This window comes from Pelmatolapia mariae, linkage group LG7 (assembly GCF_036321145.2).
Source record: "Pelmatolapia mariae isolate MD_Pm_ZW linkage group LG7, Pm_UMD_F_2, whole genome shotgun sequence".
NCBI classification, from domain to species: domain Eukaryota; kingdom Metazoa; phylum Chordata; class Actinopteri; order Cichliformes; family Cichlidae; genus Pelmatolapia; species Pelmatolapia mariae.
The window spans coordinates 40,066,956-40,079,478 of record NC_086233.1 but is presented as its reverse complement, the minus strand read 5'-3'; the positions used below and the strand labels follow the sequence as shown (position 1 = coordinate 40,079,478).

Genomic DNA, 12,523 nt, shown 5'->3' with positions numbered 1-12,523 from the left:
GTGACTCTTAGGTACATCACTGTTTGGAGAGGATCTCAAAGAGCCACCGAAAGCCACTGAAATACTGGACTTCTAGTTATTCTAAGTTTTTCTTTAGTTCAATAAAGCTGGGATACATGTCTACAGACTACTTTTGACTACTGCCTTGCCCTAAGAAGTCTCCATAGTCAGCAGTGCTTTTTTCATTTGGCAGACTTTAATGCCAAATACACTTCCTGGCACAATCCTCAAAGAGGGTTTGTGTAAAGCAGATCTATTAAGAAAGGGTTTGTGAATTTGATGATTGACTAAACAGAAAAAAAACTCTCTTGCAACCAGTGACTTCAATGAGCAGAAAAAAATGACATTCTTTATTGTAATCTGGTTTTAAATAAAACTAGTTTTGATTTTATCTAGGATGTTGTTGCAGTGTATCTGACAGCTGGTACCTGGGAAACCCTACTTAACCCTACATATGCTATTTTTATATTTATATTTAACTGATTACCTTTTAAATCTGTTTAAAGTATTTTTCTTGTATACTGATTGCTGATAGATGCTAATATTTGTGAGGTGATTAATAATTAGAAGCAGTGGTATGGACAGTGATTCAGAGTTAGGAGCGTGATTCCTCTTTACTGGAGCAGATCGGCGGGGAGGAGCTGGAAGTGTTGCCAGTGACAAGTTGTCGGTTGTTGCCGCAATAAAAGTGAATAAATAAGATGAAAAATAAATTGATCAGCTGCTAAAAACGGCTTGTAAAATACCACGAGTTGTGTGACACTGTATACTTTTAACAGCAGTGTAACAGCTCGAGCTTGTGGTAGCTACCGGTGCACACTACTAAACATCCCGGGAGCAGCGACAGCTCCGGCTGGAGCCACTGCCGAGGACCGTTAATTTGAGCGGTGAAACTGAAGGCTCGCGGAACCCTCGCAGAATATTCCAACTATAATGTTTACCAAAGCGATTCACATGAGAAGCCTTTCCTATGAGACAGTCTACAGCATTACCAGTTTCTCATGTGGCCCCTGGGAAAACATCTCACCCCTGCTCTACATGAATGTATAATGAATAAATAAATACACGAAAACATATTTCTGACATTTCTGCTATTTTTCATGTGTTTACTGTCGTATATATAACAAAATAAGGACGATACTGTAAACGTACTTTTGTTCTGCAATTTAAAAAGTACCAACATGCCAATGTTAACTAAAGTAGGCTTGCAAATAGTTTTACTTGAAATTGAGATTCCTCTTAATTTCTCTGAACACGTGAGATTTTTTTTATTTCAATGAAAATCAAAAAAATTAAAATAAATGATGAATAAAAAAAATGTTCTGTTTATTATCAAAAAAATACATCATTAAAACAAGTTGAAGCCCTAAGAGGACGCTTTCAGTTTCCAGGTTGTGTTTGGGTCCTGTGGAAACTGTTTTATCTTGGTAATAAAAGAGATACCAAATACCAATAATGGAATAATAGCAATAATTTAAAATAATCTTTTACAAGTGATGAGACTTTTTATTTATGAATCTGAATTTATTGACCGATAAATTCAATTTAATCCCACCCCACACAAACGCCAGAGTCCTCCCCGGAGGTCAGGGACGCTCTGATTCCGTTCCTGTCCATCATGAAGTAGCCTCACTCAGTCTGGTTGTCTTAAATACCGTGTACGCTTTTTTTTTCCTCCGACATATTGGTCTTTGTAACTGGTGTGACGTCAGCTCGTATTTGACTGAGAGAGAGAGAGCGTGTGTGTTTGTGTGTGTGTGTGTTGTGGTGGTGGTGGTGGTGGGGGGGGGGGGGGGGGGGGGGGGGTACTCAGACCTGCACACATTACCTGCTCTTCATCCTTCTCCGTGCTCATCGCTCATCACTTATCGCCAGGCAAGCACCGAGGCACCGACCAGGATCACAAACCCCGCGGAGAAGCGTAAAGTATGCCTCCCGAGGCGCTTCGGTTTGGACCCGGTGTCGGTTGTTTAATCTTTGGCGGATTTTACGCGGACGAGTGGGTGAATGGATCCAAAGGACACCGAGCCGTAAGTTGCAGGTTAAAGCTGGAAAACTTCTAGTTTGAAGCTTATTGGATTGTGACTCTGCAGCGGAGGACTTCCCACATCAAAAGCTGCTGCTGCCCGCAGGGACCGCCGGGGAGCTCTGTGAGGACCCTGTGATTTCTCGTGTAGTGGAGAAGAAGATCATCTTTACTGCCCCAGATCTCCTCCACTGAGGATCTGTCACTTCAGGCCCGTTTGTGAATACATATCTCGAAGATGAGAGCTGTCTCCTCTCTCTGTCCTCCTCTTGGTCGAATGTGGATGGATGTGGCGTCGTGAGGAGGCACTAGCCTGAGGACAGTTTGGAGTTTTTTGCCCACACATTCTTCACCTCATGCAGTTCCTTCGGCCGGCCTGGGCTCTGACTGCCGCCGCGGTCTGCTTCCTGCTCCTATTGCTCCTCCACAGCCAAATCCTGAGAGAAGGTACTGTTTCTGTTTTCTGGTTACATAGTTACATACATATGTGCCTGTGTATGTTTGTGGTCAAACTTAGGAGCCAGAGTGCCTCAACAGGTCAGATACAATATGGAAAAAAATGTATTGAAAGGTTTCTGTCTCTGTGGTTTCAGTACCCGGAGACACTAACAGGGAAGTGCATTTGTGCATACAGTCCCGCGGTTTTAGTCGTCTGTGCAGCGCTTGTGCAGCAGTGATATGGTTACGGTATGATGATGATATGGTAAATTAAGGCCAGAGATGTAAAACAAATGAATCAACATCAGTAGAAACACGGACCCTGGTCGGGACGTCCGGGCGGGATAAGGCGCTCAGGAAGCAGTCTGAGCTCCAGCAGAGCTTCGATTTTTTTTCGCTGTAGGAAACCGAAGCAATCAGATACAATCTCAGAGAGATGAAACACTCTACCTGTCTATCCATCCTGCCACACACACACAGAGACTGTACGGTTCTGTACACAGACCGTGCAAGGAAATCTAATGAATGTCATGGCAAGTTATTATCTGGTCGCTCTAATATTGCAGTGTTTCATTTCTAGACTGATGTGCAGGTTTTATCAGTAACAGACACAATAATACAAAGTGTTTATTTTACTAATGTTCTGGACTATTTTTAATCCTTGTTAAAAAGTAGTTTTGATGTTTGTATGCTGATCTCTGTTGTGTTAAGAAAATATATGACATATTGTGGCCCCACCGGTACACAGGATTTAGGCTTGTGCAAAGCTCCACTCTCTCAATGCAGGGGCATTACACTTTTATTACAATTATGATTAGAAATTAAAACTTGACCAAAATCTGATTAGATTCAAGCAGGAGCTAGAAAAGTCTCTTTGCAACTCTAAAAGACAACAATCGGGAAAACAAATGTTTTTCTGATACTTTTTATTATTTGCAATGAAAAGAATGAAGTTATTGATCTTTTCTGAGGGGAGTGGTACTCACACAATGATGGTAGAGTTAATTTGTTCCTCTGGAGGACTCAGTAACCTCGTACCGTGTTTCACTGTGTGGTGTCATTCTTTCTCCTGTTAACTTCGTCTTGGATTCATCTGCTCTGTGACTGCATTTAACCTCTAACCATCATATTTACCATCATCTATTTTTTTTAGTTTACTTTAAGCATTTGATCTTGTTTCCCCACCTAAGAAGTGGTTTAGATACTGCTACTCATCCTCTGAGACCCCTGCAGCTTTCTTATAACAGGGTCATTGCTGGTGGATCCCTTATTTTCTTTACTTATCAAATTCTTCATCTTTGATAATGTTCCTTTTCTATTCTCCTATATGCTCTGAGATCTTTCACTTTAAGCAGATCTTCAGATATGGTAGTCTAGATAGTCGGAAGAATCTATCTCTTATTAGCAGTCACTATTATTTATATCAGTATATGTCATATATCATATTAGATTATTTGTGATATTATTTGTGATAATATGAAGTATTTACGTGATATAAAAGTGTCATATTACAATGTTATAACAATGCCAAGTGTTTACTTGCATAATACATGTGACAGGAGATAAAGTCAGAAATGTGTTGAAGCAAGAGCCACGTCAGCCTCCAATCACAATTAAGTAAAAAGGGAGTTTCATCAGCAATCGCTAACAAAGCACAAAGCTTTGTAAAATATGCAAGAAAACTGTTCCTGCCAAAGGTGGAAACAGTACAACCAGGCTATGACGGCATGTGAAGAGATGACACAAGCAGCTGGTGGTATGTGACCTAAAAGTATACAAATTACTCCATCAAACTCTCTCGTTAGGCTCAATATGACAGGAAGAACAAAATAGTGCATGGAAATTAGTAATGCAGTTACATGTAGTAAAGGAGGACTTTAAGCAGCTGGTTCAAAAGCCGAAATCAACATACAATGTCTCATGTAAAAAGAGACATTGAAGAGTTCTGAAGAGTTAAAAGGTTAAGTTACTTTAGTTATTATTACTCGAAATTACAGCGCTCTGTCTTTATTCCATATGTAGTGGCGACAAGAACAAAATTCTGTCACGGATACAAATGTTGGTGATCGTGACATTAAGTGCAGACGATGTCTGTTGAACGTGACCCGTGGAAAAAAATACAAACAGAGAATAAAACGTTGCATTTGCAGGGTGATGATTTATACAAACGTAATATTATAATAAATCTTTTATAAAAAAATGTATAGATTTGAATAATTGTTGTATGTGTGACAATATTCACGAAAAGTTTTGTGGAGATTGGCCTGCACATAGAGGAAGAAATAGGGTACATATATGCAAACATACATAATGATCATTATAGTAAGAAGATAGATAGATAGATAGAGAGAGAGAGAGAGAGAGAGAGAGAGAGAGAGAGAGAGAGAGAGAGAGGGAGAGAAAGGACGGACAATGCTCTTAATTTTGTTTGGACTAACAAATAAATTGTACTGCTTACAAACTCCAATCACCAGTAAAACATAATAAATATAATTGTCATAATTTTCTTGAAACATTGCATTATTTACATCTTTAGCTGAGTGATTCTTGCCAAAACAAGCATCACTGCAGTAGTAGAGAACATCTTTTTGTGTATGCAAACACTACTTAATAGCGCATTAGATAGTGGTGGTTCAAAAATTGTAACTTCCTTCTGGACTCATCTGGCTGAAATGTCGCCAACAGTGTGAAAATTTCAGTGTTCAGGTTTGTTCTGTGGTGGATAGTAAAGAAAAGAAGGAAGTGCAGAGCATTTTTACAAAGCCTTGTCCCTGAAGCACCACACAAAAAAATACTCCAGCTTAGTGTTGGAGTCCCACTCGTACTTTGCATTCACTAAAAACACTGATATAAAATTGCTCAGTGATCCAAGTGGAAAAGCACCACAGCTTTTACTTTAAAGAGAACAAAAAAAAATCAAACCTGTTCTGCTTCCATCTCTAGCAGCACTGATTTTTCTGTGGTTGTCAGTACTAGTTTGCAAAAAGCACCTCATCAGGGGGTTCTGCAGTGTTGAATGTGCCCCTCCTTTGGGATACCAAGAGAGCAGTAACATTAATAAGCTCAAACGTTTCCAGTGAAAAGTGAAAATTAGTTAATAAGTTGTGACCAGAAAGGGCCAGTAAAAATTAAACAATGTCTTTTGCCTCTATGGTGTAAGCTGGATCGTGTCCAGTAAGTTGAGCAATTTTAATTTTGGAAAAGTGGACAAAGTTGCAAGGAGCCAGATCTAGTGAACAGGTCAGCTGATGAGCAAACATTTTGTCGATGTAGCCTAAAAAATGCATCTTTAATAATTTTGTGTCAGCACAGTGTCTTTGCTACAGCCTAGTGCAGCCTCCATGTTGTTGTAGGCTTTCCATAAATATGATTGCAAAAGTCTTCACCAGCAGCTTCTGCAGAGGAAAATCTGCAGGAGAAAGTTTATATTCTAACATACTAACAGTCATGCTGCATCATGTTCACCTGCAGAAAAACAGAGAGAAACATCTGGATGTATTATAATCAGTGTTTTGATCAGCTGCATTAACACTCAACGACATCATCAGCTGTAATATCAAAAACTGGAACTGATTTTATAGCAATTTGTGTCAGCCAAGAATACAGTGAGAACATATTCAGTTCTCTCATCTTTGGTTAATACTGCACATAAAATCTGCAGTTATTGACGTGAACTTATTTTTTGTTTACTTGTGGAGTGAACTGAAAAAGATTCCAACTAATAATAAAAGTACAGTGAGGGTAGCATTAGTTAGTGTCTGGGTAGGTCTAATGACTTTTCTCAGGGCCTCATCTTTAGCTACTGCAGGTCTTAACATCCATCAGGTCAGTTTTCCAGCTAGCCAGTGTTGAAGAACCACTTGCCACTTTTGAGGCAGGGAGTAAAAGCTAACAGTCTTTCCTTGGTTTTTGTAATTGCTATAGCCAGGACAAAACAAAACTGACCCCACAGCTTTTTAGACCATACAGTGTGAAAACTGTAATACATTTATGTTTTAAATTATGGACAGTACAAGCATTTCATGTCCACTTTGAGCTCAAGCCCATATCCTGTGAAACCAGGCAGACACTCTTTCTACTTTTATGACTTTCCCTTCCAGAGAACTGTTTTGAGCTGTTGCTGGAATATTTTGTCATTGGCGGTGATAGTGCTGGGATTAGGCTCACAGCTTAAGTTGTTATTATTGTAGGCTCAAGAGACTGGGTGATTTCCCATAATGCACTGGGCTTGACCACTCCCCCCTTTTGTGCTACTATTGCACACCATTAAAGTTGATCTACTCTTGCTTGTAATGTGTGTTTTGTCCTGTTTGTTATTGTGTTTACTCTATGCAATCCTCTGGTGTTCTCTTCCTCTTACAAGGCAGTTCTTTCTTACCACCATCACCAAGTGCCTGTTCATAGGAGATTGTTAATTTAGTCTTGTCTCTGTTTAATATTGTTTTTCTACCACAAAGTGTGTTGAGATAACTATTGTTGCTAACTGTTGTCTGCAAAATGATGCCCACCCCACGGACATGCCAGATTAAAACAGACATGCCGCCAACTCTAAGCTACAAAAAACAGCAAAAACAAAACAAAACAAAAAACAAAGTTCATCATAAAGGCAGATTATAGTGGCAGGTTGTGGTTTTTGCTCAGGGAGCAGTCTGAGGGAGGGCTGATCGGCACAGGTGTTGTACATTCACTAATCCCACCTCTCTCTTGTTATGCAGTAGCCTGCTGGGACCTTGAGGCTCTCTTGCACACAGACTGAGAGGTTACAGCCAGCTTAATAAAGAAGAGCTCAGTTATGATTTGTGTGCAGTTTGGTGTGCTGAGCAGTTATAGCTGAGCACACAGTCTTTATGGTGTGACTGAGGAAATTAACACTGTCATGTACATCTGAGTGTGTGCTGAGGAGACCTTACAGTTTGTGGGATGACTGTTACCGGCAAATTTCCCAAGAGAGGTGGGAAACTGAGCACTGTTTTATTGAGTGTAACGAGAGGCCTGTGACTGTAAGAGATTTGGGGTTTGTTTTGAATTCACACACCAGTAAAGACAAAAACTTGAAGAGTGGAAAGAAATGCAAAGAGACTTTATTTTTGAGAAGGGGAAAAGTTTACCAAGGTTTTTATGTTTTCTTGGAACCAATTTCACACCAGAAGTCTAGTCTGTGTGGTATGTAAAAACCACATAAGATTTCAAAAGTTGAGGGCAAAATTTTAACAATTTGTTGTATTGCTTTTACACCCGGATGTATTTTATGTAGTAAAATGCAAAGGCTTGAAAAATGTCCTTTTCAGGATTTTGCACTAGCGACAGACTGGCGACCTGTCCAGGGTGTACCCTGCCTCTCGCCCTAAGACTGCTGGGATAAGCACCCCCCCCCCCAACCCCGCCCCTCTCCACGACCATGAAAAGGTGGAAGAGAATTAACTACTTGTTTATAATCCATTATAATTCTTTTGTATATAAATGACAAAGCTGTGAGTAGTAACTCACAGAAGTCAGCATTTTTGCTTCATGACTTAAAATAGGCTAATGTGTATTACTATAGCAGCTCATTTCCAGTTTTACTGATCCACGTGCTTAAAGCACACACATTTAATACTACAGTGCTTTTCTTCTCTCACACACTGTTGTGTTGTTTTCAGTTATTGTGCGTTTCATCTAGTTTTATTTTGTGTTGAAAAATCAGCCACTTTGTTGCCAGTGCACTTATCAATAATTGTGGTTGGTCAGATACTACAACACCACCTCTTTAATGTGAATGCACAAAGGAAACCCAAGTTGAGCCAGAGTCATGTGATCGCTGCTGTTCACGTAACAGAAAGTTGGCCTCGGTATGTTGAGCTCGATTCATAGTACAAGCCTCAAATTCTATATGAGAAAAGAAACTGTCCTTGATGTGACAATTCCACTCTGGCTCTTTGTGAAAGTGATTTTTGACATTTCTGATCTGATACCAGACTTCATTCACACTGTGGGTGATACCTGGAATTAGTCATGTTTAATAGATGGTACTGTTTTTATTTCAGGTAGAATATGCACTTCTGAGGCAGCCAGATGCAACATAACACTGGCACATTTAAAGCTCTCCTCAGTCTCTGATGTATGACAGAAAAACAATAAAATCCCCTCTGCTCTCCGTGAAGCAGAAACTTGCTTTTTTGTTTTTATTCAGCAGCTGCTTCCGAGTTTCTTCATCATATGCAGATGTTTCAGATAATCAGTGCTGCTGCGAAAAGAGGAAAATCATAAAGTCCAGCAGCTGCTCATTGAAATTCATCAGTCATAGCTCAAACAGAGTCAAGTGAGCAGCTGCACGTTTGCAATGATTCTGCAGAGAGTCTTTTTTGTAAAACGGTCTGCCAGTTTACATGACATCAAAACATAAGGTAAAAAAGCACAATATAAAAGATCAGTTGTAGAACGTTGTTTTGGTTGTCTCTTTTTCATTGATCATCACAGTGTGAAACACTTTAATGAAGACAAACCGCAGATCAAGTTTAATTTCCTTATGCTCTCTGTTTACTTTGTGTTTCCTTCCTTTTATCTGCCTGCTCATAAAGCTCGTTTAGATCCTGGAAACAAACCAGTTATGCAGCAGACACGCTGTTGTGCCTGCGGTGTTGAAAGCTTAACTAAGGAACCTTCGGAGCCCAAATTAATTTTCAATGCTCCATTAAGTTGAGCGTATATTCATGGGAATTATGAACACAGCAACTGAATGAAAGAGGGAATCATCAGCTGAGGAAAAAAAAACACACAACAAAAATTAAGAAAGCGAAAAGCTCCAGAGAGTGTAATTGGATTTGAATAAATGGGTCTGGAGGAGGAACATCAGCGAGTGATTCAGCCGTAAGCATGGAAGTGTGACAAAAAAAAAGCCAAAACCCCCTTGGCTCAGCTAGACAAGATAAGATCTGTTGCCGTGTGCACAAACACTGACAAGCTTTGAGTTCCAAAATAAAAGTGTCTTCAGCGGAAACACGAGCTCAACTGAAAACATTAGTTTTAAAAAAGTTAAACTATATGTTCCTGTGCAAAATAGAGGAGTCAGACTCCAGGATTTAAGAAAGGGTAATATACAATTAAAATCAGTAGAAAAAAAATCATATTTGGTAGCAACACTGAATGTGACTGACGATGCCAGCTTCTTTTGAAGGGTGGATGGTTTAAGTCTAGTCACTCAATCAAAACGAGAGGTTTATTTCTGAAATACCAATGTTCACAATGCCAACGCTATGTGGTACATCACTTTTTTGCACATGCAACACTCTGTCATGTTCTCGCAGGTCATGTAGCTTCTCTGCAGCTGGCTGGTTGTATGTCACATGTGTGCAACATATGCTAACATGCTTTCTGTGATTGTTGTTACAGCAGACGATGTCACTATCCATGGGCTTCTATATTTAAAAAAAGCAAATAATAATATTTAATAATAATATATTGCTGAATATTATATAATAATAATAATATTATATAATAATATTGTAGTAATATTTTTTGTATTTTAGTTATGTAATTATTTCAGTTATGCATTTCAATTTATCTTTTTACATTTCATATTTATAAATCAAAGTTTTCCTTGATATTTAACGTTGCACTTTAATAATATACTTACATGGTCTACCTAATAGATGTAATAAAGGTATCAATTAAATGTGTCATTAATTAAAATTGGAAATAATAACAATAATAACAGACATTCCTTCTGTTACCTTGAACACATAAGCAGATTTCTGTGTCTGTGCATTGTTCTGTACAGTTTATGAATGCATTTTGCTAGACATCTTTATTAGCTTGTGTGGATGGATTAGCTTAATGGATATTTGATGCCACAGTGGCAAATATCAAACATACAATCTACAGCAAAGGCCACAATAAGTACACAGAGAGGTCACTGAGTGATAGAACACTGGTGAAACTAATATGGGCAGTGAAAGCAATCATAAATCCAAGAAATAAAAAAAACATACAAAATACCCACAATGAAAGTAATTGTAAATTTCCACAGTAATGCTAAGCACACATTACACTGAAGAAAGGGGAAGCTACAGACAAAGAAAGACAGGAGGCAGGAAAAAGAGGTAAAAAAAACCAAACAAACAAATAGATTACAGTTTGGTGTATCTGTAGATTTGTTTTAATACTTCCTCTCCAAAAGTTGCTCTACGTCATGTTAAACACAACCTCTGACTTCTTTGATAGTTTGCTGGTTTGCCGTCTGAGAACAAGCTGCTTTAGAGACTTCCACCTCACCCATTGCTGGATTCTGAATTTGTTTCCTGGTGCACAATAATAGACTCATTAACTGTCATCAGAGGGCCAGCAGACAGCTGCTTTATCACGTCAAAATCAGTTTCACCCTCATCATTATTCTTCTTTCTTCCCTCTTACGGTAAACAATTCAATTTGCAGGGAAATTGAAAAAAAGACAATAGATAATAAAAGGTCATATCCACTGGGTGTCAGTTTATCTTTTGTCATCGCCATGAATAGATTGTGTGTCAGCTCCCACTGGTAAGGAAACAGCAATACAAGTGGAAAAAACAATGTCCTGTAACTGTTATTGTTTTTCTGTAATCTGAGCTTATGTTCTGCTACAGCCGAGTTTAAAGCGATTCGTTTGGCCAAACAGTGGAGTAAAAATCATACAAGTGTTTCACTGCAGAGAGAAACAGCAGAGATCAGAGGAAGGACCCACTGGCAGGTAGTCTGCACAGAAAGTGTACTGCTGTAAAACAAAGGATGATGCTGATTGTCAGCTTTAGTCCTGTTAAGTTCAGCTACAACTGTGCCTGTTACAGTGAAATTTCTTGACAAAAAAGGTTATTTTTCTTGTCCACTTTTAAAGTAAAACTTGAACAGAGTTTTTCCAGTGGAGATATTAACAAACAGGAACTAAAATTCAAAATCACAATTCACAAACAAAATTCAACTAAAACTAATAATTACAATGATAATTAAATGAGCAGGATTTTTTAAAAATCAGACCTGAAGTTTAACATGACTAGAATAATATCAAAATTAAAATATCAAATTCAAAAACCAGAGAAATCCCTGAGACCAAGAAAACATACTGAATTAGGTTGATGGAAAAAATTCCTGAGGTTAGAAAGAAAGTCCAGACAGCAGTTTTTCTTACTTTCTAACTGTATTAGTGTCATTTGTTGGAAGCAAAGCTAAATTAAGATCCAGCCCTCTCTGGTTTGGTGTGATTTTATGACCTTTGATTTGCATCAGGTATGAGAGCAAACAAAGCGATGGAGAAATGTCATCTCCCCAAGATGAACTTTGGCCTTTTGGAACCGGAGAGTAAATCAGTGATTTGACAAATCTTACAGACCTGATTTTATACAGAGAGGAGAAAGAGGGAGAAGTGTCATAACTACTATCATGGCAACTCTCAGGCAGTGATCAGTTTCCATGCTGCCTTGAGGTTAACAGAAGCGGGAGGTCACATCAGAGAGATAGCTAGAGTGCTATTAATGCAGGCTGTCATATGTAATTATGAACTTCATTTTTCCCCCTGGCCTGTCCACCAGTGTAGCAATCAGAATTGTTGTCTGAAGGCCAAAAAATGCCAAACAGATTTACTTTCACAAGTGGAGCATAGCGGCATTGACTATAATGGTCCACTTGATGGTCATATTTTATTAGAACTTTATTAGGAGTTTTTGTTTTGGATTATTACAACCCAGGAAACAGAAAAGGAAAAAATGAAAGAAAGTGAAGTTGGGGGAGAAAGTTAAGAGAAAGATAGGGAGAGAAAACTAGAGGAGAAGAGGAAAAACACAGAGAAACTTTTTTTTTCTCAACACCTGTTGAGGAAAAAAAACCAGCAGAGAAACCACGGCAACGACCAGCATAAATAACAATGACAATGTTACTGAACAGCACACAGTACTAATAATACAAGATATTTTTAGAGGCAACAACAGCCCAATATAGTGTGTGTGCGAGTACCTGTGTGCACACCTGTGTGAACACTTGTGTGTACACCTGTGTACACACCTGAACTTCATCAAAAGTGTAGTCTCAGCACAAAGTTGTGTGCAGTGTTGGTGT

The 12,523-nt window shown here is 38.8% G+C and overlaps 1 protein-coding gene across 1 annotated transcript in view; it reads left to right on the top strand.

Moving 5' to 3' along the window:
• The first annotated feature begins 1,895 nt into the window (after positions 1-1,895).
• Positions 1,896-12,523, top strand: part of LOC134632262 (chemokine-like protein TAFA-5) — a 42,396-nt gene continuing 31,768 nt past the window's right edge. The window contains exon 1 of the mRNA XM_063480924.1: positions 1,896-2,473. Coding sequence (XP_063336994.1) covers positions 2,383-2,473 — 91 coding nt within the window. The 5' untranslated portion in view covers positions 1,896-2,382. The remainder of the gene's footprint in view (positions 2,474-12,523) is intronic.